The sequence below is a fragment of the Phyllostomus discolor genome, chromosome 1 (genome assembly GCF_004126475.2).
Source record: "Phyllostomus discolor isolate MPI-MPIP mPhyDis1 chromosome 1, mPhyDis1.pri.v3, whole genome shotgun sequence".
NCBI lineage: Eukaryota > Metazoa > Chordata > Mammalia > Chiroptera > Phyllostomidae > Phyllostomus > Phyllostomus discolor.
Window position 1 is genome coordinate 25,902,275 of NC_040903.2, and position 26,950 is coordinate 25,929,224.

Here is a 26,950-nt window from a genome sequence, read left to right on the forward strand (position 1 = left end):
GATATTTTATTTTCTATTTTGGGATAGAAAATAAAATAATTTTATAAACATCTTGAAGAAATGTATATGGGGCAACAAGGAAGAATATAACCAGGCTTACTTCAGCAAAGGCTGGTCAAGAAAGGCCTCTCTTGAGTTTAAGCTAAGGCCTGAATGAGCATGTCAGAGATACAGTTAAAGCTGAGACAGATATTGTTCTGGTCTCTTTCTCTCTAGGACCAGACTGATTTGTTTCAATGCCTGCACATCTCTGATTATGCAGACAAATCTTGAATTCATAAGCCTTGTTCTACTGTATTTATGAAAATCTTAAGTTCAGAGGTTAGTAGGACAAGGAGCTGATTCCACAGTGGGTACCTGTCTTAACAGTACTAGATACACAATGATGCACTAGATGTGAAGGACAGTGTACCTTGGTAAAGGTTAGAAAAGTACTGAAGACGCATTGACCTCCATTTGGGCTTATATGGGAAGGCTCCATTGAGAAAATCAGAAGACCAGCGTCCTTCTCAAACCAGAAAGACAATGGCATTCTGGCTGCCTGTCACTACCAAACCCAATAAGCAATGACAGTGATTGAATCTTTTGGGGCGCTTTATTCAGATGGCCGAAGATCTGAGAAGGTGGTGGGTTCATACCGTAACAAACCATCTTGTCTTTTCTTTCCAGGCCAAGGTTTTCAGAGCAGGGAATAAAGAAGGTGCAGTGAGGGGTTTTGAAGTTCAGGGCGGATTAAGAGAAAGAAACTGCAACATTCCTGTCCTGGGCAGGCAGTTCTTCCCAGGGGTAGGTCTGTCTCTCCCTGGAACACAAAGGCCCAGATGCTGCTCCTTGTCCCCAGGAGGTAATCTTTAGCAGTGCCCCAGGAAGTCCGCTGTTTTCCCAGGAGCCAAGATGGACCTTATCTGTAGTTTCTGAAACAAAAGCTTTAACATATACATTACTTACTAGGCTTATAACTTCTTATCTTAAACTAAAATTTTCTAACTCTTGAGTCCCCTATTACTTCCTTTCCAACTTTCATCCCACTTCCAACACAAGGCCTAGGTTTCAAGCCCAGAGAGGGGGAAAAAAAACACGCAAAAGCTCCAAAGGCTGTGAATTCTCTCAAGGCTTTCTTGGCTGTTAAGTGGAAAACAGTTTACATGGCTATTTCAAAGGAAGAGGGAAAAGTGCAGGTGCGAAGGAAGGCAAAGAATACACGCCAATATTCAATTGCAGCCACGCCTTACCCACGCCGCGGGTCCAGTCCCACGAACTCAGAGCCTGCCGATTCACCCGCGTCACTTCCGCTGCCTCCGCGGCGGGCGCCGGTAGATAACGCTGTGTTGCCCACTTCCGGGTTACTGAGGCCGCCCGCGGCGGCGCAGGCGTCGCTGCTCGCCGGTTCCCGGTCTATGGAGTCAGTTGGTGCCGGCGGCGGCGCGGAGGCAGGAGGCAGAGAACCAGTAGAGGCCTTCGCCCCGCCAGGATGCTACCGGGCTTGGCCGCCGCCGCTGCGGCCCACAGATGGGGCTGGTCCTCCGTGTGCCGGCTCCGTCTGCGCTGCAGGGCGGCGGCCCGCGGCTCCAGCGAGCGGCAGGGTGAGTGTCCGGCCCCGACCGCTGCCTCCGCGGAACCCGGACTGGAGCGCCGGGCCCAGCCGGTCGCTCTGCGCATCGCCCCGGCCAGTATCCCGCTAGCCCTTGCCCAGACCCAGCCCCTATCCCTTTCGGGTCTCCGCCTTTGCATTTTGGCCCGGCCAGCCTGGGGGGCTCCTGGCAGGCCTTCCCTACTCTGGTTTCGCATCTGATATTAGCACAGGTTCCGCAGAAACTTGTGGGCAGCCCGCGGCCGGCTTACCACCGGGAAGCCGACCACTTTCCACGTGTGCACGGCGGTGTCCGACGGTGACACCCCAACCCCAGCCACACACACCCTAGGCAGTGGAAAGGAGTGGGCTCCACAAAGTTCTGGGGTCTTTGGGGCTCAGACTCACCTTCATTGAGGACTTGCAAACGAGCAGATTTTCTTGCCCTGCATCTTTCTCGGAGTCCCAACTCGCTTTCTTAAGTTTTCTAAAAGGAGCAACGGGCGGCGTGTTGCTCTTCAACATTTACGAGTCATTCTGAAGTATGAGGGTTTGACCATCCCACAGTCATTGAACGAGCCCACTTTGGGGCTGAAAAACAAAACTCTTCGGTTTCGTTGAGCAGTCTTTTTGATGCAAAAGTGTCTATATTGGAACTGTAGCCCAGAAAAAAGATGATTGATGAGATTTTCTATCCATCTACTTAAGCATTTTTCTTTTTCTGACTTATATTGTCCCATAGTTTCCAAAATAGCATTGAACTTCGAAGTTTTAATCAGGCTTACCTCCGTTTGTGCCATCCATTGGCATGACAGAGCTTGACACTTCGGACAGTGAAAGGAACAATGAGGGAGAAGTTTGAACCAAACCCACCCCTAATCTAATCCCTCAGGTTCATGGGGATGCAGAGAGTATTTACAGAGACATTCCCCCCAAAATTCCTGTTTGAAAAACTTGTAGCATTTTTATGACCTTGCAATAGAAGTTGGAAGTTGTAGTCAAGTCATTCAAGTTTATGATAAAAGCTATGGTAATGCTTATGCTGTGCAAATAAGAATATATTTCTATTTTTTACTTGCAATAAATGTAAAAAGTGGGTCTTAAAATTTTAGAAATGTTCTTGGCGCTTTTTGGTGGTGATGGGAAAGTATAATTGTTGAGTTCTTCATATTGGCAATGTACCTGGTTCTCTTATGCACAAAATTAATCATTTGGTTATATTCATTCCAAAATACCCAGGTAAAGGCTTCTTTCTAGTGACCAAGCAGTTTCTGCATTTTACAGTTAAATTCGGTGTAGTGGCTGTTGAATTTAGGCTAAAGTGCAAAGAGTTGGCTAAAAGGAGTTGAAAGGGTTTAGTTTGTAATCCCTATTTTCTGTAGCTGTCATGTTGAAAATTACATGCTCTTTGTCTCATCCATCTGTGAACCATAGATAATAATTACCAATCTCATCAGAATGACTCTGCAGAGTTCTTTGTAATGTTTATTACCAAAAATTAAAATATGTTTTCACACTAAAGAACACCTAGTAGGTTTTAAAAATAACCTTGTTTGTGAAAATTTAGTTTCAGTAATACTAACACTGTTTTTTAAAGAGCTGTCATAATTATGGTAAAATTTGAAAATCATTTAGAAAAACTACTGTTAAAGTTGGATGCATGTAAGAAGGAAAGACTATTTGAAGAACTTTTGGGGAAAATTTCTAAAAACATGCTTTTGTTTATCAAGAAATGCAGTTTAGTTTATGTTTCTAAAATTCCTGTGTGAGAGAGTAAGGGGCTGGGAAAATCTTAGGAAGAATGAAGAGGAGGAAACCCTGAGGGAAGCAACTGCTTCATTTGCATACTTGCCATGAGAAATGCCTGTTTGTCAGACTAACACTGAAAATATTTAAAGATGAAAAGGAAAACAGTGTTCCAGAGCAGCATTGTCCACAGAAATGTGTGAGCAGTGTATGTAATTTTCCCTTATCTTGACAGCTGTAGTTTTAAAAATGGAAACAGATGAAACTAATTTTAATATATATTTTATCCAGTATATTTAAAGTATTTCAACATGTAATCAGTATTAAAATTATTGAGATGTTTTATATTTTTCGTACTAAATTTTTGAAGTCCACTGTATATTTTACACTTAAAGCACATCTAAGTTCAGAGTAGCCACATTGCAGGTGCTCAAATAACAGTGACTACTGCTGGACAGTGCGGTTATAGAGTTAGTATCCCTAATTTATAAATAGTTTTTACAAACCCGTGTACATTCCAGTGGAACAGTGGGCAAACGAAATGAGCAAGAACTTCATAAAGTTCACGTGGCTGATAAAAATGCAAAATTGTTTTATACTCACTAATAAACACAGAAAGGTTAGTTTGAGAATTTCCTACTCATTGCCTGGCTGGACTGGCTAAGGTTTTCATAGTGATGCCTCGTGTGGATGTTGCACAAAAGCAGGGACTCTCTCACTGCTGATTGGGACAGAGGTGAACAGTGTTTTAGAGGTCAATTATTCTTTGTGTAAAAATAACTTTAAATGTTTGTACCTTCTGACTCAGAGATTCTATTTAAAGGGATCCACCCGTATTATGGTACATTTAATATGGGCTCATGATACATGCAACTCTGTTTTAAAATAATAATTTAGAATATTGAGCAACATGGGAAGCTGCTCTTGACTGTATTAGGTAAAACTAGAAAAAAATTAGTAAGAATATATATTGTGATATTAACTGAATTTCTTTAGAAAAAATTTACATTTTTTAAATTGATTTTAGAGAGAAACATCAATTTCCTTTTGCACTTATTTACGCATTCATTGGTTGATTCTTATATATACCTTGACTGGGGATCCAACCTGCAAGCTTGGTGTATCAGGACAGTGCTCTAACCAACTGAGCTACTGGGCCAGAGCTGTTAAAAATTTTTTTAACTTTATGTGTTTTTCAGATGATCTACAATAAACATATACTTTTATTTTTTAAATTTTAATTTATTGATTTTTAGAGGAAGTTTGTTGTTCCACTTATTTATGCATATTAGTTTATTCTTTTAAACTACAACCTTGGGGATCGAACCTACAACCTTGGCATGTAGTGATGACTAAACATATATTTTTAAATCAGGGGTCCCCAATTCCTGGGCTGCGGACCAGTACTGGTCCATGGCCTGTTAGGAACTGGGCTGCATAGCAGGAGGTGAGTGGCAGGCCAGTGAGGGAAGCTGCACTTGCATACCCCCTGAGCTCTGCCTCCTATATCCTGTCCTCCCTTCCTGTCTGTGGAAAAATTGTCTCCTTGAAACGGGTCCCTGGTACCAAAGAGGTTGGGGCTGCTGTTTTAAGTAATAAAAATGTTACTTAGTTTCTATAGTAAATAGAGGGGAGACCCCCCCCAAAACCAGAATCATCTTATGGAGGATGGCCCCTTGCACAGGCTTCCCCCACTAGGTGAATGTTCAAGGAACTCGTGGATCAGCTTACCAACTGGTGTTGTTGTGAGAGGCTGCATTCTTAGCAGTTTTTGACCAAAAAAGGCATGACCGAGATCTCCCTCTGCCCTGGTGCCCCACCCTCCCTATTAGCAACTTTTTTTGTTTCCCCAGGATGGAAAAAAGCCCTGAAAGGGAAAGGTTTTGGTGATGTGGAAGAGGTGAAACAAAAAACTGCAGGGGCACTCACTAAAAGGCATCAAAATGGATGAGTTCAAATGCAGTTTTGAGCAGTGGAAAAAACGTCTCGATAGGGGTATTGTGTCAAATGGAGAGTACTTTGAAGGTGACTGAAGTTTAAACTTTTTTAACATGAACATTTTACATGTTTATGTTAAACATAAACAAAATATACAATTTTATATGAATAAATTTCATTTTTTTGGCCCTCCCTTGTATATCCTTTTAAAGTTTCTTTGGTTTTACATAGAGTACTTACTTATTTTATTTTACGTATTTATTATGCCTTGCGTCACTTGACAAAAATTTGAGGTCAGAGTATGCTCCTTTAAGTACTACATATTCAATTAACAATTACATGCTTTTGCTTTAAATGTGAGACTCATGAAAGTATAGTTTTTAAATAAAAACAAAGAAATTAAACCTTTGTATTTTATATCGGTCTGTACTGTGTTCATATTTAGGACCATAAGAAAAGTAGAGTGGGAATTTTAACAATTTAACTTTGGTCTCCCACACTTCCTACCTTAAAAACTGATAGGAACATTGACAATTACAAAAGATCATTTTGGCAAACTCACAGTGTGATTCTGTGTAGTTGAAGTTAATGACAGAACTTATAACTGTAGAATAAGGGTATTCTTAGTGTGTGACTCATGGGGCTTTTGTGAGGATCATTTAGTGAAGAGGCACTGGTGCTGGTGGTGTAGTGCCGAACCAGACAGACACTGCTTCCACCGTTACTGGGCAGACACTAGGGATGAGCCAACACAGGTACTGTACCAGAAATATGCTGGGTACTGGGCTAGAAAGTGGCCAGCAAGGGCTGTTTCATTAGAAATGCTGGCCTGAGACTTCACCTTTTCTGTTGTTGCTGTTATTTTAAAGCAAATATTAACAAGAATTAAACAAGGCGGTGGAGATGTATGCCAAGAGGCAGTGCAGGACGTTGCCAGCATCTCATATTCTTTACTTGGAAGCGGGGTGGGCAGGATTCTTTTACTCTGTTCTGGAGAAAAATCATATCAGCAATAGTCTTTTAGTTTGAGCTACCCTGTCTAGATCACACTTTTGCTTGCTAGATGGTTATGCACAAAAGGAATTTCCTGCATTTTTGCCTAGCTGGAAGCATAAAAATAAACTAGAAATAGTGTGTTAACATTTTTTTTAATTAATTTATTTATTTAGAGAGAGAGAGCGGAAGGGAAGGAGAGAGGGAGAGAAACATCAATCTGTGGTTGCCTTTCACCTGTCCCCAACTGGGGTCCTGGCCCACAACCCAGGCATGTTCCCTGACTGGGAATCAAACTGGCAACCCTTTGGTTCTCAGGCCCATGCTCAATCCACTGAGCTACACCAGCCAGGGCTAGTGTGTTAATATTAGCAGTAATAATATTAAAGTAATTTAGCAATGCGAATACTTTTTGTTTTTAACGTTTAGGCTTTTATTTTGAAAATACAGAAAAGTGTAAGGTCTAAAGAAAAAGTTATATAGAATCCAGATACTTTACCAGTCACATTTATAGGTGAATTCATATGTATTATTTTGTCTTCTGTAAAATCATTATAATGAGTGCTTTACATGTAATTAAAAGTTTTTAATGAATACACAATAAAAATATATATGTAAAACCTAATAACCACTGCTACTATCAACCCAAAATAGAGCCTTAGTGTCGTTTGTCATGTACCATTTGCCCTTGCCTTTAGAGGAAACTTGGCCTTTTTCAGACTGTGACAACAAGTAACATAAACACTTTTTCTTCCAGGTACACTGACAGTTCTCTACTGTGTATGTTGCTTCGGTAGCACAATAACTAAAAACAAACAGGACCCGAGTCAGATGTGTACCCTGAGTTATATGTAACTTAGTCATTCTATTGGGGAACGTTTAAGTTGTTTTCAGTTTTTGCTGTGATAAATAATACGGTGAAGAAGAGTTTATGCATTCTATATTATATAGCATATTTTATGGGCTTAGCAAGCTTCTCCTTTGCTACTCTGCTTATTGTGTATTTTAAAGTCACAGTTACTAACCTCTTTAAAAATAAGTGATTTAGTAACAATGAGTTAGTTTTTAATATGTCAGTACTTTAGACATTTTGGGGAAAAAACTACCGTAAGTAATGAGATTGACCTCTGAGAGACTTAGGGGACACATTTGACTCTGGTCCTATTTGTTTCCAGTTATTGTTACTACATAAACACGTGTTTATGTTTCTACTGCTTTGTGTTTGGTATTATATTCGCTTTATTGACTCAGTTGTGGTCTTGTGTATCTTTTAGAATACAAAATGTAAGTTCTGTGCAATTTTCGATTTTGTTTTAATGCCAAATGTGTGCTTTAAAGTTGCTGACACCTGAAATTCTCCTGAAGTTAAAAATTAAGGACTTTTCAAAACAACAAGGAAACTGTCAAAGATATTAGGGTAGTGGCAAATGAAAGCAGGAGTCAATGTGAAGAGAATATTAGCCAAAAATGGGAACACTTGAGCATTAATCAAGATAATGACTGAAATGGATTGAAATATATAAAATAATGCTTAAATCTATGAAGTCATAACAACCCCCACACACAAATTAATGTGTCACTACTGCAGGATGGTAGGAAATGAACTTGTTATTTTGAGAACTAGGAAATGAAAGGAAGCTATTAAGCATTTATCCTGATTTTCCTATATGGACTGTACTGCTGGATAAACGAATAAATGCAGGGAATGCTGTCTTTGTAGAAGCATTCTGACTAATAATGAAGAAGTGGTAAAATATCACCATTTTATAACGGTGATATGGTTCTAATGAATAAATGGTTCTAGGCATTGAACAACAGCATACACTATCACAAGTATTATGTGGTTCCCGATGAAAACTCATTACCTCCTAACAAATAGTGTTGTCTTCATAAAAAGAACCAGAATTTGGATAAAGCCTTTAAATCCATTGATTTATAGAACATTTGGAAGAACAGGATAAATGACACCAGGTAATTAAATCAGCAAAATTCAGACTAGAAAACTACCAGGACAAAAATTTAGGACAAATAACTTGGTCTCTTCAATATATAAAAACTTACTCTTAGAAAAAGACATGCTGCTGTAGCTAAAAGAGACTTCAAAGACATCTCAGGCAATCACAGTGTGTGGACCTTACTGGGATCTGTTTACACACAAAAAAATTATAATACAACAACTGGACATTGATATTAAAGAATTGTTTATTATTATTTTTTACTTGTGATGATGGTGTGCCTATTTAAAAATGCTATTGTTTCTAGAATATATACTGAAATGTTTATGAGTAAAATTATTTTATGTCTGAGATTTGCATCAAATTAATATGGAGGTGAGGAGATAGTGCTGTAAGTAGAGATGAGACCAGGTTGAGTATGAGTTGATACTTGTTGAAGGTGGGCAATAGGTTTGTGGGCATTTGTTTATTGTACATTTGAAATTTTCTGTAATAAAACATTTTAAAATGTAAGGAGAAAAAAACTCTAGGATCAAGTCATGGAAACATTGTTATTTCTTGAGGAAGGATTTTTAGACTGGGGAGTAATCCCTCTTTAAATATTTTAGTGCAATCTCTATGAAAGCATTTCATCAATGGGCAAAAAAAGATGTGGCAGATTGTCTTTGTGATGTAATAATCACAAAAGGTATGTAGAGTAGGGCTGACAAACCAGTGGCCTTTCGTGAAGATGCTTTCCTGGAGGGTGGTTTCTTGGCAGAACTTGCTTTAGCCTTTGCTTCACAAGTTAATTTTGCTAGTAGCCTGTATATTTTAATAAATGAAAGAGTAAGTTGGTATCAGGAAGTTTTTAAAGCAAATAATTCCCAAGCCTGAAACTTGAGCCAATAGTTGTGCTGCCTGTGCCCCTCATGCTTTTCTAATCATCTTCAGCATACACAGTAACTTATGTTTGTGATGAATTCACTGAGCCATTAAGAAAAAATTTACTTTTTCACTTCAGAAGGCATATATCTGCACATGCACATACATGAACTAATGTTTTTGTAAGGTCATTATTAAACATTTAGAAAAGTTTTAACTCTTGGATGCTTATCCTACCACTCTTGGAAAAACAACTATCTAATGATATAATTTCATTAATACACCTACAACTTAAAAAAATACATAAATTATATCTAGACAGGTATGTTTGAGCTCTTTTGTAAAGAATTCTAGCCTTGGCTGGTGTAGCTCAGTGGATTGAGCTTGGGCCTGTGAACCAAAGGGTCACCAGTTCAATTCCCAGTCAGGGCACATGTCTGGGTTGCTGGCCGGGTCCCCAGTAGAGGTGGTGGAAGAAGCAACCACACATTGATGTTTCCCTTTCTCCTTCACTTCCCCTCTCTCTAAAAATAAATAAATAAAATCTCTTAAAAAAGAATTCTATGTACTCATATAAAAATAAAAGAAGGAGGGGTTACATGAGAGTAGAGATGGACAGATTTGCTTTTCCACCACTTTGTGGCAGGTGTGGAACATGTGTGTGTCTCCTGTATGTCAGCCCTGTAAAGTCCACAGCCAGCCCAGAGGTGGCTGCCAAAGTGCTTCATGGTTAATACCCTGTTCTTCCCTCAATTAAAATTCCCATGTACTGAGAATTTTGCCAACATTTCACCAAATGTTGATATATTTATCTGATTTTTAAAAATAAGTGACAGTATGAAGGACTGATTAATATAGTCCACTTACTAATCGTGAAATGCAAGGAATAAATCTCCAGCCAGCAGAAAGAGAGCACAACATAATTTTGAGCAGGAAGCCCTCCTGACCTCATTCCACCTCAAGAGAAGTACATTATGCCAATTTTTTTTTTGCCATGTAACCAGCATACAAAATAGAGTATCTGTTATATGCCAGACACCTTTCAGAACAGCAGAATAATATGAAATTTTAAAATATATCCTTTATTTTTTCTGTGCACAATGTAATCCCTGTATTCCTAGGGGTCAGTGAGACACCTCCAGCGTAGAGGGTGGTTTGGCATTGTATGTTTGGGTGTCTTGCACTGATGCAGACGTGGGCCCATGGTGTCCATGTCATTATGGATGAAATGAGACATTCACATGGACTACCGAGTCTGGTAGAGGAAAAGGGACAGCATGGCTTTTCTCTCAAGGGGAGCGAAAGCCTTGGCCCTTGCTGTGACCAGCCTTTATTGGGTCTCTTGGCATATTACATGATGGTCCTCATTTACTATGCACAGGTTCCCTTTAGGTGTTACCTTTTACAGAATACAAAGGAGCCAATGCTGCTAATCACATCACAGAAGAGGGATATTTGCAAATGAAAAGGCAAAAGTGGCTGAACCGGTTACAGTCATCCTTAGAAGGTCTAGCATGGATTTTGGGAAGTTACTTTGCAGTAAATGTCCTCAATTCAGCGTGAAGGAGTTTTTTTAGCAAGAGCAAGACTCAAAGTGGCCTAGGCACATTGCAGGCCTGATTCCCCACGGGAGAACCTATCCGTGTGTGTAGGTCCTGTGCACCTCCAAGTGGGAGCTGGGCTCATGCCACACAGAATGGTCTCCTACATTGCACCATGAAAGTTTTACTGTTGTTCTGTAAAACCATTCTCCTTCTAATCACAGTAGGCATATTTTATTGGGTATCAAAATCCTGGTGACTTTGTAATTAAAATAATTTTTTTCTTTTAGAATGGCGGAATTTAGTGACTTTTGGAAGCTTCTCAAACATGGTTCCCTGTAGTCACCCGTACTTTTGTACACTGAGTCTAGTAAAGCTGTACTCGACAAATGTTCAGAAAGAAGGGCAGGGATCAGAAGCTCACAGAGTGGAAAAAGTACCATCATTGGATGAAGCAGGTATGTATACATCTTTTAAAATCAATTTCTCTGTGTATTGGAGTAGTTTGTGTAAGAATATTTGTTTCTTGAATGTTTGATTGAACTTACCTGTAAAACTATTTTATTGCTATTTTTCTATAGTTTTGGAATTCTATAATTCTATGCCACTATCCTTTCAAATGTAATCTCTTTCCATTTTTCTCTCATCTACTTTTGGAACTCTTAATTATAAATATGTTACATCTTGCTTTATTTTCCTTGTGTGTGAACCTGTCCTATTTTCTGTTACTGAATTTTATATTTCTATTTCTGTCATTTTTATATTTCTGTTTTGGCCTGAATTCTGGATTATTTCTTTAGTTCTGCCTAGTTCACTAATTACCTCTTTAGTTACCTCTAATCTGATGATTGATACATGTGTTGGGCTTCTAATTTCAATTATTATATTTTTATTTTCTAGAAGGTGTTTTTCACCTTACTTGGTTGGTCTCATGTTCCTTGCTTATATTTTCAAACATCTCTTTTATTACTTAGCCATATTAAACATGGCTGTGTTATATACTGACTGAAAATTATGCTATCTGAAATCTTTTGGTTTGCACCATATTATCCTCTCTTTTTCTCTGTTTCTTGCTCTCATTCATGATGCCTTATTTGTGTTTTTTTTTTTAACCAAGATTTGTTCATTTTCTATGCAGTTTTATATCTTGGAACACTTTTATGTCTCTCCGGATTGAAGATGTGGTCCTGCATAGAGAGTTTGTTTTTGCCTGTTAGCTGCTGGAAATACAGCTTGGGACCACATTAAATTCTCTGCTTTACATTTTTTAGATCGCATTGGTAGCATGAATTCAGACTGCAGACTGGTGTGGGGGCTGATGTGTTCTTAGGACTCTCAGAGGAGTTTCCCCGACTGTGTAAGCGGAGAGTGAAGGCAGGCATGCTTCCCTGCTGCTTGCCTCTGTGTGTCCTGTTCCTAATCACAGTTACACCGTGTAGGTGGCTTTTCTCCCGAGTGTCTTCTGTTAGCAGACACTTTTTTTTTTAGTGTCTTCATCTCGAGCAGAACTAGTCTTATTCTCTGGTCTCCCATGCCCCTTGCAGCCTTGCAGTTGTGTAGAAGCTCAGAGTATAAGCTTCTACAGAAATCATCCCTCCCTGCCCCCCACAAAAAAAGCTGGCTTTGGTCTGCTCACTTACTCTGTAGAGGTCCAGCTTCTCCTTCATTTTGCCCTCTTCAGAACATTTTTTGCTAGTGCCTTTGAAAAGATTTTATCCAGGGGGTCTAGTTTGCTCTGCAGCATTAAAAAGAAGTCCTTTATTCATGTATTTGTTGTTTTATTCAAGAAGTATTTATCGAGTAGTATTTATATGGCAGCAAGAGAATGACTCTCGGAGTTTATGGTCTCTTTATTGCTAAAACAGAAAATTAAGCAAACAGATATAAAATACTGTAGAGTTAAGGGCTGTGGTAGGGGAAATGCTGTGTGCCGCAGGAGCGTTTGAGAGGGGCCCTTGACTCTTGGGTTGTTAGGAAAGGTTTCCACTAAGAAATGGTAGTTAAATAGGGACCTGAAGGAAAAGTAGGTATCGGAGGGATGAATGGTGGAGAAAGAAGGCAAACTTGCAAGTAATACAGTGTGATTGAACGATTGAGTGGAGGACCTGGTGGTGAGTTTGGTAGTTTTGAATTCAAAAGTCCAAGGGATGAAACTCAAGAGGTAAACAGTAATTAGATGAGGGTTTTGTTCAGGAGTTTGGACTTTGTAGGCAATGGAAATCTATTAGAGTATTTTAGGTTGAGGAAATACTTGATCAGATTTAAGATTTTAGAGAGATAACTAGTTGCAGACTGGAAAACTGATTGCAAAGGACGCGGTAATACAAATGAGGGTCCAGACCAAGCTAATGACAATGATTTTTTTAAAGGAATAGAAGAACTCAAGAGATTTAGGACCTGAATAGTAGAACTTGGTGATTGAATTTGGGGGAATGAAGGAGCTGGTCAAGTAGAGGTTAATGCCCGCTTACTGGATGGGGCAAATGTGTAATGCTTTCATTTGTTTCTAGAATTAGGAATACCAAAGCCAGGCAGAGGACTTGGAGAACATGATTCTGGTTTGGATATCTAAATTGTAGGTACCTCTGGGACATTTTAACAGATGACTAGTAGGCAGCTGGATATACTTCAGGTAAACCTCAGGAATATTGTGGGTTCAATTCAGGCCACCACAATAAAGCAAATAACTGCAATAAAGTGAGTCTCACAAATCTTTTGGTTTCCCAGTACATATAAAAGATATGGGTTGGGTACACTATATGTAGTCTATTTAGTGGGCAGTGGTATTATGTCTAAAAACATGTGCACACCTTAATTTAAAAATTTTTTTTTTATTGCTAAAAAAAATTAAGCACTCTCTGATCCCTCAGCAAATTGTAATCTTTTTGTTAATGGAAGGTCTTGCCTTGTATGGGTGAAGACATTGTCCATGAAGGGCAGTAAAGCTCGGTGCAACACTACAAACTGTGCCTGCACCGCCCCACTGTGAGGCATCGGCATCTCTCGGCTGGGTTCCTGCAGTAACCTTCTCTCTGGGCTCCCTGCTTTCACTCTCTTACTTGCTCATTATGTTTCAACCAAACCAATCTGCTTTTGGTTCTTAGAAAATACCAAGTTTGTTCTCATTTATAGGGCCTTTGCTCTGCCTGGTTGCTTTCTCTTTCCAAGGTGTACTTCTGCACATACGACCCCTGCTGGTCATTACATTAAGTTGAAATGTTAGCTCTTTAGTCATTCTCATAATCAATCTAAAGTAGCCACCAGTCAGTCATAAATACTATCCTAACTTTAATTCTCTGTGTAGATTGTACTTAGTACTGACTGGTATTTTCTTTTTTTTTTTTAAGGGACAGAAACATCAATATGTAGTTGCCTCTCCTACCTTCCCTGGCCTGAAACCCAGGCATGTGCCCTGACTGGGAACCGAACCAAAGACCCTTTGGTTTGCAGGCCTGTGCTCAATCCACTGAGTCACACCAACCAGGGCTGGTGTTTTCAATATTTATTTACTTTATCTTCCACTTGTTTGAAAGTCCAATGACAGAAGGAACCTCAGTGAGTGGAGCAGTGGTTTGCACATAGCAGTTTAATAAATACTTGTAAATGAATGAATGTGTAGAATACTAACCTGGAGATGTAGGTTTAGGAGATGTTAGCTATACCCAGGTGGTAACTGAAGGCATGGGTATGTTTGAGACAGTGCAGGGAGTGTTTAAAGTTTGGAGACAGATAAAATCTTTAGTACAAAACCCCCAGTCAGTAAGGACAGATGGAAAAAGAGGAGCCTGCAAAGAATACTTTAGGAGGAACAGCCTAAAGAGGTAGGAGAAAATCCAAGGACAGCACAGTGTCAGGAGGAGAAAGTGTTTGGAGAATAATAAACATTTCAAAGCTATCTTTTTTTCTTTAGTTGGTTTCACAGGGTAAGGTTTTAGATTCATTGAGAAACCTATATTCATGTTTATGATGGCTGTTTTTCTTTGTTTTCCCTAAGTCTCATCTTCCCTTTGGACTTACTCTGCAATTTTAGCCAATTTCTTTCCTTTTTCTTTTGGTGATAGAGAACTGCTGGGGTATTAATTAAGAATTTTGGTATTAAAGGATGAAAGAATTGAGCGTATAGTGAGTCCCTAAGCTCTAGAAATAAGCATATTTATTAGATCATCAAAATGGGAGGAGAAACAAGTGATGAAAAAATAGAATCAAGGGCAGAATATGTTATAATGCTCTTTTGAGTTGAACATAGACTCAGGCAAAAAGTACTTAACGTTGGTTCCTCTATACAGAATTCTTGAAGTTGAAGTCCATGACTAGGTTTCTTTTTTCTATGCTGACTGGAATAAAAATGTTGGTTTATTTTCTTATATTAGAAATACATTGGGGCTATCAGGGAACATGTATAAAGGACACATGGACAAAGCCAAAGAGGGTAGGATTGAGGGTGGGGGGTGGGGATGCGTGGGGCAGGGGGTGTGGTGGGTTGAAAATGGAGATAACTGTACTTGAACAACAATAAAAAATAAACAATCCTAATAAAAGAAAAAATACATTGTTTATGAAAATTTTATTTTGGGCTCAGTTTTTCAGAATTAGTTTAGGCCAGGTTAGGCTTGTTAGCCATCAGATAAAGAACAAGTAATTGCTTGATTGAACAATAATTGGTATATTTAAGGGTTTGAGATTGACTTTTGAATAATTCAAATTGCATGATAAAGTCAGGAACAGCTCATTAAGAGGCAGAGATTTGCTAAGGAATCCTTAAGTTTTTAAGGAGCATTCAGATGTTTAAAATTTTAGTAAAATTAGTTTTAATCTTGCTAATGGCAGCAGATGTGTGGCAAACAGCCAGGACTTGAACTTAAAATGTCTAGAGATACTCATGGATAAACTGTCTGGTTACTTATTGAAACCATAAAAATTCTACTCCAGTGATACATTTAAGTTTATTAAGATGGCAGTGTGCAAAATAGGTATTCATCCATACGTTTGAGCCATTTGCTAACCTTTCTTATTTGTGATTCTTAACGCTATATGATTAGTAATAGCTGGACAGTTTGTAGTGAGAAGAGTGTCCAGAGACATCAGTCTTAGAGCAGCTCATTTTCTCTGTGTGGTTGAATGAGTTTGATCATTGTGGGAAGGAGGGCTGTCTGAAATTTTCGATGGTAGATGTTCAGATGGTAGATGGTAGATGTTTTCGATGGTAGATGGCAGTTGTTCAGACACTCGGTGAGGGTTGGAAGCTTACTATTCTACCACCCCTTTCCTTTCCCTTTTCTCTACCATACTCTCTGTTCTCCAAAGCAGAATTTTAAGAAATATATATAAGTTCTATAAAGATGCTTTAGAATTTGCATGCTGTGTTGGTAGACAGTGCTAAAATTGTAATAATCATTTAACTGTTCAATGCCAAATGTTACAAGCTATGGTAATTTAAATAGGTGAGTGCTTTTAAACCTATCTTTGTCAATATGCCATTATAACCTACTTAGGATTTTGTGAATAGTTAAAAAAAGCCTTTTGGGATTTTCTGTACATGTTTTAGTTTTCAAAACGTAATATACTATGTTAAGTCATTTAATCAGTGGCTTTCACTGAAAAATAATGAAGAAATACACAAAAAGTTACATAAAAGATTTTTTGCTTTCAAAGGGAGTTTTGCCTTTGTTAGTGCCTAGTCTATTAACATTTAATTTAGCCATCAAAGCCTTGAAAGAAGATAAATCAGAAATTCTAAGCAAGGTAGCACTGTGATGAATAGATGCTTCAAGGTACCTGTTTCAGTTCTCACTCATTGGAGTGATAGGTAAAGTATAAAAAGAGAAAACTGAAAAAACAGCAGGACTCAGAAACATGCTATGTCCAAGAAATGGAACAAAAAGTGCCTGACTCTGGATCAGTAAGTAGACACTGTCAGCCAGCAGTTTGACTTATTTGGGGTGAGAGATTTGCAAGTGCTAGGTTCATAGCCTGGTACAGGAGTCAGACTCACTGTTTGAACTTAAGCACCCACCCGCTACAGGAGGCTGAAAATAGCCTCTTCCATTCGTTACCTGAGGCTATGTCTTGAAGGAGGCTCTAGGGGAGGGAGTACAGAGGACAAACTGGAACTGAAACCTGCCCTTTGCTGGCTTGGAGACTGGATTGAGGGATAGGAATTTCAAACTGCCCCTGCGAGATCTGGTTCAGGATAGAAGGATCGGATTGTGTTCTGAGCACTGCAGCATGAGGAGGAGAGTGAAAGGATATAGCCTATTCAAAATAACGTTGCAAATTCCAAAGCTTATCAACACAGGAAGGATCATATTGCAATATATAAATGTATCAAGTCAATAATTATGCCCCTTAAATTTATAGTTGTATGTCAATTATACTTCAGTAAAAAATAAGAATAAAAAATACATGAAGAAGTCTAATGTATTAAGAAAGTTTAAAAAATCAACTATCAAATATGAGTTAACTCCAGATGATATTAAAATAACAGCCTGAATTGCTTTAAAGTGAATTACATTTCCTCAAAAGAATAAATGAAGTACTCGTATTTTTTTTAAATAAGTAAGCAGATATGAAACTAGAACAAATCTGGAAAAGGGCCAACTACAAATCTTAGAAATGAAAATATAGTCACAAAAATAAAAATTTAATAGTCATAGTCAAGTAGAGAATTCATAAATTGAAATTCATCCTGAATGCATGAAGGAAAACAAAAAGATTCTCAAAAAAATGAAAAGCATTTAAGAGGCATGAAGCTCTAGCTTATATTTAATAGGCATTTCAGAGACAGAGAGAATAGAGAAATGATAGAGAAGTAATTAAAGAGATAATGGATGAAGATTTTTCAGAATTTGAGAAAAACAGGGATCTTCAGATGAAAAGTATACTTTGAGTATTAAGCAGTATAAGTGCAAAGGAGTCCACAAATTTAAACACCCAACTTAAAAGCTTCCAAGGAGAAAAGTCAGAATGTTGTCAGTCCAGTTGTTGCCCTTTTGAAGTAGACACTGTATCTGAAACAGTATGCAGAAAACAAAGGGAGGGGTGATTTGGAGTAATATCCATGAAAGAGTAAAGGAAAAAGTAAATGTTACCCTAGAATTTTACACTGGTCTAAATCATCATTCTAGAGTGTATGGTAAAAGCATTTTCACATATGTAAAGAGAATGTTATTGATTACTAACCCACCTACATTTTTTTAAAAAACTACTTTTTAAAAAATTTAATCTTTATTGTATATTTTAACATTACCTTCAGTCCCCTTATACGCCCCTACCCCAGCAGTCACCACACTGTTGTCCATGTCCATGAGTCTTTTTTCCTTTTTACTCAGTCCCTCCACCACCTAACCTCTCCCCAACTAGCATGTAAAGTATATATTTTCCTTTTTTTTTTCAAAGATTTTGTTCATTTATTTTTTTAGAGAGAGGGGAAGGGAGGGAGAAAGAGGGAGAGAAACATCGATGTGAGAGAGAAACGTCGATCAGTTGCCTCTGGCACTCGCCCCAACTGGGGACCAGGGCTGCAACCCAGGCACGTGCCCTGACCAGCCATCGAACTGGCGACCTTTCACTGTGCGGGATGATGCCCAACCAACTGAGGCACAAAGGCCAAGGCAAAGTATGTATTTCTGTAAGAGGCAGAGTAAATCCAGAGGGACAGAAGGGTTGGGATATAAGAGACAATGAAGAGTAAGAAATGGATAAAATGTATTGGTAAAATTAACTATAGATAATAAAAATAATAAACTTTTTTTATATTTAATGTTGAAGTTTTAGTCAAGAGTAGTAAGGTAGAAGTTTTCAGTGGTTAAAGATGTAGTTATTGTTCTAGAAGAATGTAGGGACACTGAATAACTGTACAGATGGTTAAGAGAGATTAAGAGGGAAGCATGCATGTTAAATTTTTTTAAGTGGAATCATTAAAACAGTAAAAATAGAATATTGCGGATTCCAAACCAGCATATGGGATGGGGTGAGAGGAGGATGTAGAAAACTTGATCAGTCTAGCAGGCAGCGGGAAAAGCAAAATAAAAATAAAAGCAAAGAAAAAAGACTGGTAAACTGAAAACAGACAATAAGATGGCAGAGTCCAAAAGCACCACCAAGTCAGTCAGATTTCATGTTGTTGCATATGTTTAAATACATTCCTACTCTAAAAAGGTGGAAACAGTTTATTTCTGTTTCTACATATTTTCTGAAATCTGTGTTCTGGATCTTCTACTATTTCATCTGTTCAAAGACTTTGCTCTTGTGATTTTACTCTCTTAATCTCCTACACCAGCAATTTCTCCCTTCGCTTCATCATTCCCATTTCTATATAAAGTACTGTCAATCTCTCCTGGATTCCATTCTTCATGCCAGCTCCTGCAGAGAGTGCCAGTACTTTTACTTCATCATCTCACGTTCTCACTTCAACTTGTTGCCTCCATCCTTACTCTCCTTCTGAAACTGCTGTTACCAAAAGGTTACGAGGGGGTCTCCATTTTGCTAATCTAGTATTCACTTCTAAACTTTGCCCCCATGGAAATCACACAAGCGTCTACTCATAAATTAAATATTATTTTAAACATTGAGGCAGTAAACAACAGTGGTTTAGACATAGACTAGTCAAAATGACTTGAGTTTCAATTCTTCAGTAACTCCATATTTAAAACAGTTCTGTGACTTTGGGGGAAGTTATAAAATTTCTCTGTGCCTCAGTTTCTTCAGCTGTAAGGTAAAGATAATAGTACTTACCTCAGCAGTTTTGTAAGGACTAAATACACACGAAGCGTATAGTGTGGTATGTAGCATGTGACAAATGCTTAGTAAATGTTAGCTATAATTAATAAACTGAGAATACTATTTTGTTATCAAATGAGGATAGAAATTTAAGGGAAAATGTTTTAAAGCTGAGATTTTTACTATAAAATATTTGATACTTATAAAAGAATATATGTAGTATTTATACAAGTTAGAAAACATAATAAAATTGACACTTGGGCATTTACCACTCAACCTAAGAACTTTTCTTTTTTTCATTTCTTTCTCTTAGCATAATGTTCTCCAGGTCTATCCATGCTGTTGCAAAGGGTAAAACTTTCTTTTTTATGGCCAAGTAGTATTCCATTGTGTAAATGTCCCACAATTGTTTTATTCACTCATCTACTGAGAGTCACTTGGGCTGCTTTTATACCTTGGTGATTGTAAATAATGCTGCAGTGAACAGAGAAGTGCTCTTGTTCTTCCAATTAATGTTTTGGGTTTCTTCAAAACCTTACATTCTTTTTTTTTAAATATTGTTTTATTGATTGTGCTATTACAGTTATCCCATTTTCCCTCCTTCACTCCCCTCCACCCTGCACACCCTCTCCCACCCACATTCCCCCCTATAGTTCATGTCCATGTGTCATACATATAAGTTCTTTAGCTTCTACATTTCCCATACTATTCCTGCCCTCCTGCTGTCTTTTTTCTACCCACCATCTATGCTACTTATTCTCTGTACCTTTTCCCCCTCTCTCCTCCTCCCACTCCCCTGTTGCTAACCCTCCATGTGATCTCCATTTCTGTGGTTCTGTTCCTGTTCTAGTTGTTTGCTTAGTTTGTTTTTGGTTTTGTTTTAGGTGTGGTTGTTAATAATTGTGAGTTTGCTGTCATTTTACTGTACATGTTTTTTTATCTTCTTTTTCTTAGATAAGTCCCTTTAACATTTCATATAATAAGGGCTTGGTGATGATGAACTCCTTTAACTTGACTTTATCTGAGAAGCACTTTATCTGCCCTTCCATTCTAAATGAAAGCTTTGCTGGATAGAGCAATCTTGGATGTAGGTCCTTGCCTTTCATGACTTGGAATACTTCTTTCCAGCCCCTTCTTGCCTGCAAGGTCTCCTTTGAGAAATCACCTGACAGTCTGATGGGAACTCCTTTGTAGGTAACTGTCTCCTTATTTCTTGCTGCTCCTAGGATTCTCTCCTTAATTTTAATATTGGGTAATGTAATTATGGTGTGCCTTGGTGTGTTTCTCCTTGGTTCCAACTTCTTTGGGACTCCCTGAGCTTCCTGGACTTCCTAGAAGTCTATTTCCTTTGCAGATTGGGGAAGTTCTCCTTTATTATTTGTTCAAATAACTTTTCCACTTGTTTTTCCTCTTCTTCTGGTACCCCTATAATTCGGATGTTGGAATGTTTAAAGATGTCCTGGAGAGTCCTAAGCCTCTCCTCATCATGTTGAATTCTTGTTTGTTCCTTCTTTTCTGTTTTGTTGTTTCTTTCTTCCTTCTGGTCCACTCCATTGATTTGAGTCCCTGTTTCCTTCCTATATTACTACTGGTTCCCTGTACATTTTCCTTTATTTCACTTAGCGTAGCCTTCATGTTTTTCATCTAATTTGTGACCAAATTCAACCAATTCTGTGAGCATCCTGATTACCAGTATTTTGAACTGTGCATCTGATAGGCTGGTGATCTCTTTGTCACTTAGTTGTATTATTTCTGGGGCTTTGATCTATTCTTTCGTTTGGGCCATTTTTTTTTTGTCTTGACACACCTGTTATGTAGTGAGGGGCGGAGCCTTAGGTGTTCACCAGGGCAGGGCAACCCAGTAGCTGGGTTGTGACGCTATATGTGGGGGAGGGGTCCAAGAGGGAACAGTGAAGCTTGCTCCTCTCTCTGCCGGATTTCAGTCACTTCCCCCACTACCCACAAGCAAACTGGGTCCTTCTGGTGCTGATTCCCGGGTGGGTGGGTTTGTGTACATCCTAGGACCCTGTGGGTCTCTCCAACGAACTCTCCTGTGAGGCTGGGAATCTCACCTGGAACTCAGCCCCCCACAGGTGTTTTCAATCGCTTTATTTCCCTGAGCTGGAACCCTGGGTTGCGCGGTCTGTCTCGCTCCCCAGTTTTGCCTGGTTTATCTGCGTGTGAATGTGGAACTGTCTGGCCTGCCGGCCACCTTGTGCACCAAGCCCCTTCACAACCTGCCGCCTTGCTGGGGTCCCCCCGCTTCCACCTTGCACGCCCTGGGTCCACCAGCCACAGCTTTGCCGAGAGCCCTCTCCACCCAGCTGCCCGACTCCACCCCTCCTACCGGTCTGGATGAATGTTTCTTCTTGAACTCCTTGGTTGTAGGACTGCCATACAGTTCAGTTTTCTGTCAGATCTGGTTGTTTTTTTGTTTCTAAATTTTTGTTGTCCTTATTTTGGTTGTGCGAGGAGGCACAGTGTGTCTACCTACGCCTCCATCTTGGCCAGAAGTCCAGAACTTTACATTCTTAATAATATTCTCCCTCACCCTATGTATCCAGTCTGACTATCCTGAATTTTGTGTTTGTCGCTTGATTAAAAAAAAAGGAACAGATTTAGTCATTTATATATATATCCCTAATTGTTAATTTAGCTTTTGTTTATACTTTTATTGTAATAGCTTATAGTAGGTATTCTTTTGTGATTTACTTTTTTCATTAAATTTTGTTGCTAAGGTTTATCCTAATAGTATATGTGTCTAATTCATTAATTTTCATGGGGATAATTATAGCATGTATATTTTAGGGCTGTGTGAATGAAATGAGTTGGTACATGGAAAGTACTTAGCCTAGTGCTTGGTACACAGTAAGGGCTTAAAGAGAGATAGTCATTTCGTTTATTATTATTCACTGCTGTGTGAAGTGTTATATAATAGAACATGGTTAGTTTATTATCTTGCTTATGGGCATTCAGGTTGTTTACAGTTTAAAACAACATAATGCTGTTCTGTACGTTCACATACCTCTCTTCTTGTGCCCTCAGGCAAGGTCCTGTAAGCTAAGTATTGGGTTGGCTAAAAAGTCGGTATGGTTTTTTCCATAGAATAGAAGATTCATTTTTTCATTTTCACCAATAACTATTGATTTGGATATTTTGAGTATGTTGGCTATCTCCTGTATGGTATAATGTTGATTTTTCTCAGTTAATGACTCAATTGCTATCAACCTCAACTGGTGTACCCAATGATCCAGCGAGAAATCTCCAGCATGAAACTTTGCAAACCACTTTTGACATGTTCAATCAGTCACAGCACCTTCTCATACACCACACAAATCTTTTTTGTGTTTCAGTTGCATTTTTACCTTTCTTGAAATAATAAAGCATAATGTGCTGAAAATGTTGTATATTTTCTTCCATCTTCAATAATAAAATGGCTATACAAAAATTCACCAGTTTTGATGTTTTTTTAAAATGCATGCTGCTGATATGACAGCTGTCGCAATACACTCTAGCAAAATTGTTTTGAATGAAGTTAAAGACAACTAAGCACTACTAGAGGCGTCTAAATGGAAAAAACCAAATGAACCTTTTGGCCAACCCAGTATACTGACCTAGAAGTAGATTGCTAGGTCATAAATTATGCTTGTGTTCAACTATGTTAGATAATGCCAACTTGTTTACTGGGGTGTTTTTTTTTTTACATTGTGTCTGTTCATGTTTCCATGAGCAGCGTATGAGTGTATTGTCATACTTTTCCACTTTCCTAATCTGAAGATTGTAAAATGGTATCTCATGGTTTCATTTGGATTCTATTAATAATGAGGCAATCATCTCTTCATATGTTCACTGGCTATTTGTATTTCCTTTTCTATGCAAGTTATGGTCCTCAGCCCTTTTCTAGTGGGTTGTTTGTCTTTTATCTGAAGGAATTCTTAAATATTCTTGATACTTATCCTTAGTTGATTCTAGTTGTTGGAAATATATTCTCCCAGTTGGAGGCTTTTCTTTTTTCCTATTTTTTAATGGGATTTTTTGATGAACAGATGTTAATGGATTTTAATTTAACAGAATTTGTCCATTTTTCCTTGTATTATGTATATCTTATTAAACAATCTGACTCTATGACAAAAATAGGCAATATTGTTGTCTGTTAGGCATGTAAATGTTGTGACTTTAAAGTCATCATCTACCTGAAATTGGTTGATGGAAACAACCAATTTCAACTTCCAAATTTTAATGTAGATTTCAACTTCCTTTTACTTATTTACTTACTGGGGGGAGCTGTACACTACTTTCAGTAATTCTTAAGGGTTATTCTTCATTGAATAGCACCTCTAGAACAGTTTTAAGTAGAGGAATCAACAGTGTGTCTGTCCTTGTTTTGGTCCTTATTTTAAAGGAATGATCTAAAGTTTCACCATTGAATACAATGTTTAGGTTTGTTTTACCCATTAAAGAAATTCCTTTCTGTCCTAATTTCTGAAAGGATTTGAAACTTGCATGGGTGTTGAATTTTATTAAATGCTTTTTCTTTAGCTCCTGAAATGCTTCTATAGTTTTTCTCCTTTAATCTGTTAATGACAGGAATCAGTAGTTTTTCTAATGTTTAACTGCTTTTAACATTCCTAGGATAAATCCAACTCATCTATGGTATATTACCATTTTTACACATTGCCAGATTGTTAGTTAATAATTAAGTTTATAGATTTGTATGAAAGCCATTGATTAATGTAAATTTTTAAATAAACTTTACAGCAGAAAATATAGGTGCAGAACTCAAAGCTCCACTGATTAAGCAAGAACCTCTCCAAGTAAGAGGTAAATATATTTTATTCTATTTTTTTATAATTGTGTTTTAAAATTAAATATATAAAGTTAGTTTATATAGTGCTTTTTATGAGGGTTAGGGTTACTGACCATAAGGCTTTATTCTCCTATTTATAAGCTGATTTTCTTCTGAAGTTAACTTTGCATTTTGGATACAAATTTTGTGGTAATTGTCCCCCACCCCCCCAAAAAAAGCCCAAGGAACGGAGTAATGGCAAAGAAAAAACATTAATTACTTTATCATTTTACAAAAGTAATGTGATTAAAGAACCAGAGGTCAAAACCTTTCAGCTACAACTTTTTCAAATCTAGATAGAGTTTGGACATCCTTGTCTGACTTTCTTTTTTAGGAGTAATTGTGTGTAAGGAGTCTGCAGCTCTGTTCTTTATAACATGCTACGGCTCCCACTGAGCTGTGGCCCCTGATCCAAGGCAGCATGTTTCACGGAGGCCGTAACTGTGTGATTAGGAGCGCTATGGCTTCGGAGTCAGGCAAAGCAGGATTTAATTTGTGGCCCCCGCATGTACCAACTGTATGGTGTTGGGCAGTTCACTTGACTTCTCTGAGCCATAGTTTTTTTCTCTATAATATGGTGCTAAAAGTGGAACTTCTTTTGTAGGGTAATTTTGCAGGTAATACCTTGTGCTGTCACAACGAAGAATAATTAATGTGATAGCAGACATTATTATTAATAATCTGGGCCAGGCACAGGCCAACAGGGATTTCTAGCTACTTTGAAGAAATATTTAAAAAGTAATTAAAAAAAACCCTAATCTTTTAAAAGGGAGATGTAATTTCCTTCTCTACTCCAGAGGAGCTAATCTGGATTTTGAAGTAGGCAGGTCAGAGACTTGAACTTATGTAAAAAGAAATCTGAACATTTTTATGTACTGTTCTTTTCAAATAAGGTGTTTTTTTTTTTTTTAAATCCTTACCCTTGAGGGTATGTTTTCATTGATTTTTAGAGAGGAAAGGAGAGGGAGACAGAAAGAAACATCAATTGGTTGACTCCCATATGCACCCCAACTGGGGATCGAACCTGCAACCTAGATATGTACCCTGATTGGGAATTGAACCCTCAACCTTTTTGGTATACAGAAAGATGCTCCAACCACCTGAGCCACCCAGCCAGGGCTCAAATAAGGTTCTGATTTTTATATTGAACTTGATTTTTTTTAATATTGTGCTATTTTTATTTATTTATTTATTTATTTATTTATTTATTTAGATTTTATTTACTTTTGGAGAGGGAAGGGAGGGGGAGAGAGAGAAACATCAGTGTGCGGTTGCTGGGGGCCATGGCCTGCAACCCAGACATGTGCCCTGACTGGGAATTGAACCTGCGACACTTTGGTTCACAGCCCGCACTCAATCCACTGAGCTATGCCAGCCAGGGCCTAAACTTGATTTTTGAAATGTTCTTCTTAGGTGTTATTTGTGCATTTGATTTTAAAAGTTCGTGTGTTGAGAGTCTTTTTATCTATTGCAATTACAGATAATTTTAGTCTTAAGTTGCTCTTTGAACTTGCAAGTGGAACAGAAAATTATGAATAGATATGAGAATAGAATGTGAAGTGACTAGGTGTCACTTTGTAACAGAATGTGAGTTTATTCGGTTATTTTGCTCTTGCTCTTCAGTAATCTGCTTATGTTATTTATCTATATCATATGACCAAAAGTCTCACTTTATAATATGATTTATGAATATAGACCAATATTGAGTGTAATTTTTAATTCACAGATGGTGGTTGATGCCAAATTGGCATTTTATTATTGATGTCTCTTATCTTTTTTTTTGAACAGTTTGATATTTGATAATAGGTAAATAATTTAATAGAAGGTAGTATTTTACCTGTAGTCTGTAATAAACTTCCTATAATTTTTTAACTGATGAAAATGTTTCTTTTGTTTACTTCAGCTTTTTGCATTATGTGAAGCAGTCCAGTGGCTTTCATACTTTTTTGTCTGCACCTCACTTAAGAAACACTGTTTAATAAGTTAGTTTTTATATAGATTATTATTATGTACCTGAAACAAAAGCTTTCACAAAAAGTACTTATTTTTAACTTCATGCAGTACTCTTTGATTACATTTTTTTCCATTTAATACGGTAAAATGTTTTTACTCCAGTTTTGAAAACACTGACCCAATACTCTGGTTTCTCTTCAGATTGTGTAAATCCATCGCCTTTTACCAAAAACACTGAACTAGCCTATAATTTTTAACTGAAACTTAAATTGACTTCCACTTTGATCCTAAATGATTTGTTGTAAACTGACCAGTGTTGCCTATACAAGATGTCCTTCAGACAAAGGGTTGGCATTTTGGCATCAGTTACAGATGAGCTGTGGAGATAAAAGCTCAATGACTACAAGTGTCATTCCATTCTGTTCTGCACTTGGAGAACCGTTTTTTTTCTGATGCCATTTAGTGCATCAGGAAACAGATTGATATTTTATGGAATTCATTAGCAAAGCCTCAGTGTATGTTTGTTTGTCTTTAAATATGACTTTTGTGCATGTTTTTTGTTTTCCTATATTTTTTGGTTTTAGTCAAAGCAGTCCTTAAGAAGAGGGAGTATGGACCAAAGTACACTCAGAATAATTTCATCACTGGAGTCAGAGCAATAAATGAGTTCTGCCTTAAAGCCAGGTATGTTTTTTTTGTTTTGTTTTTTTAAGATTTTCTTTTTTAGATAGAGGGAAAAAGAGGGAGAGAAACATCTATATGAGAGAGAGACATCAGTTGGTTGTCTCTCGCACGTGCCCTGACCAGGGACCAAACAGAGCCAGGC

At 37.9% G+C, this 26,950-nt stretch overlaps 1 protein-coding gene across 2 annotated transcripts in view; it reads left to right on the top strand.

Moving 5' to 3' along the window:
- The first annotated feature begins 1,328 nt into the window (after nt 1-1,328).
- The window catches only part of SLC30A9 (solute carrier family 30 member 9), a 75,388-nt gene continuing 49,766 nt past the window's right edge, over nt 1,329-26,950 (top strand). The window contains exons 1-4 of one of the 2 annotated variants that reach the window (XM_028507031.2): nt 1,329-1,583; nt 10,898-11,065; nt 24,087-24,146; nt 26,709-26,808. In XM_028507031.2, coding sequence (XP_028362832.1) covers nt 1,472-1,583; nt 10,898-11,065; nt 24,087-24,146; nt 26,709-26,808 — 440 coding nt within the window. In that variant the 5' untranslated portion in view covers nt 1,329-1,471. Of the gene's footprint in view, nt 1,584-10,897; nt 11,066-24,083; nt 24,147-26,708; nt 26,809-26,950 lie in introns of both variants that reach the window. The other variant, XM_028507030.2, reaches the window with a different exon arrangement.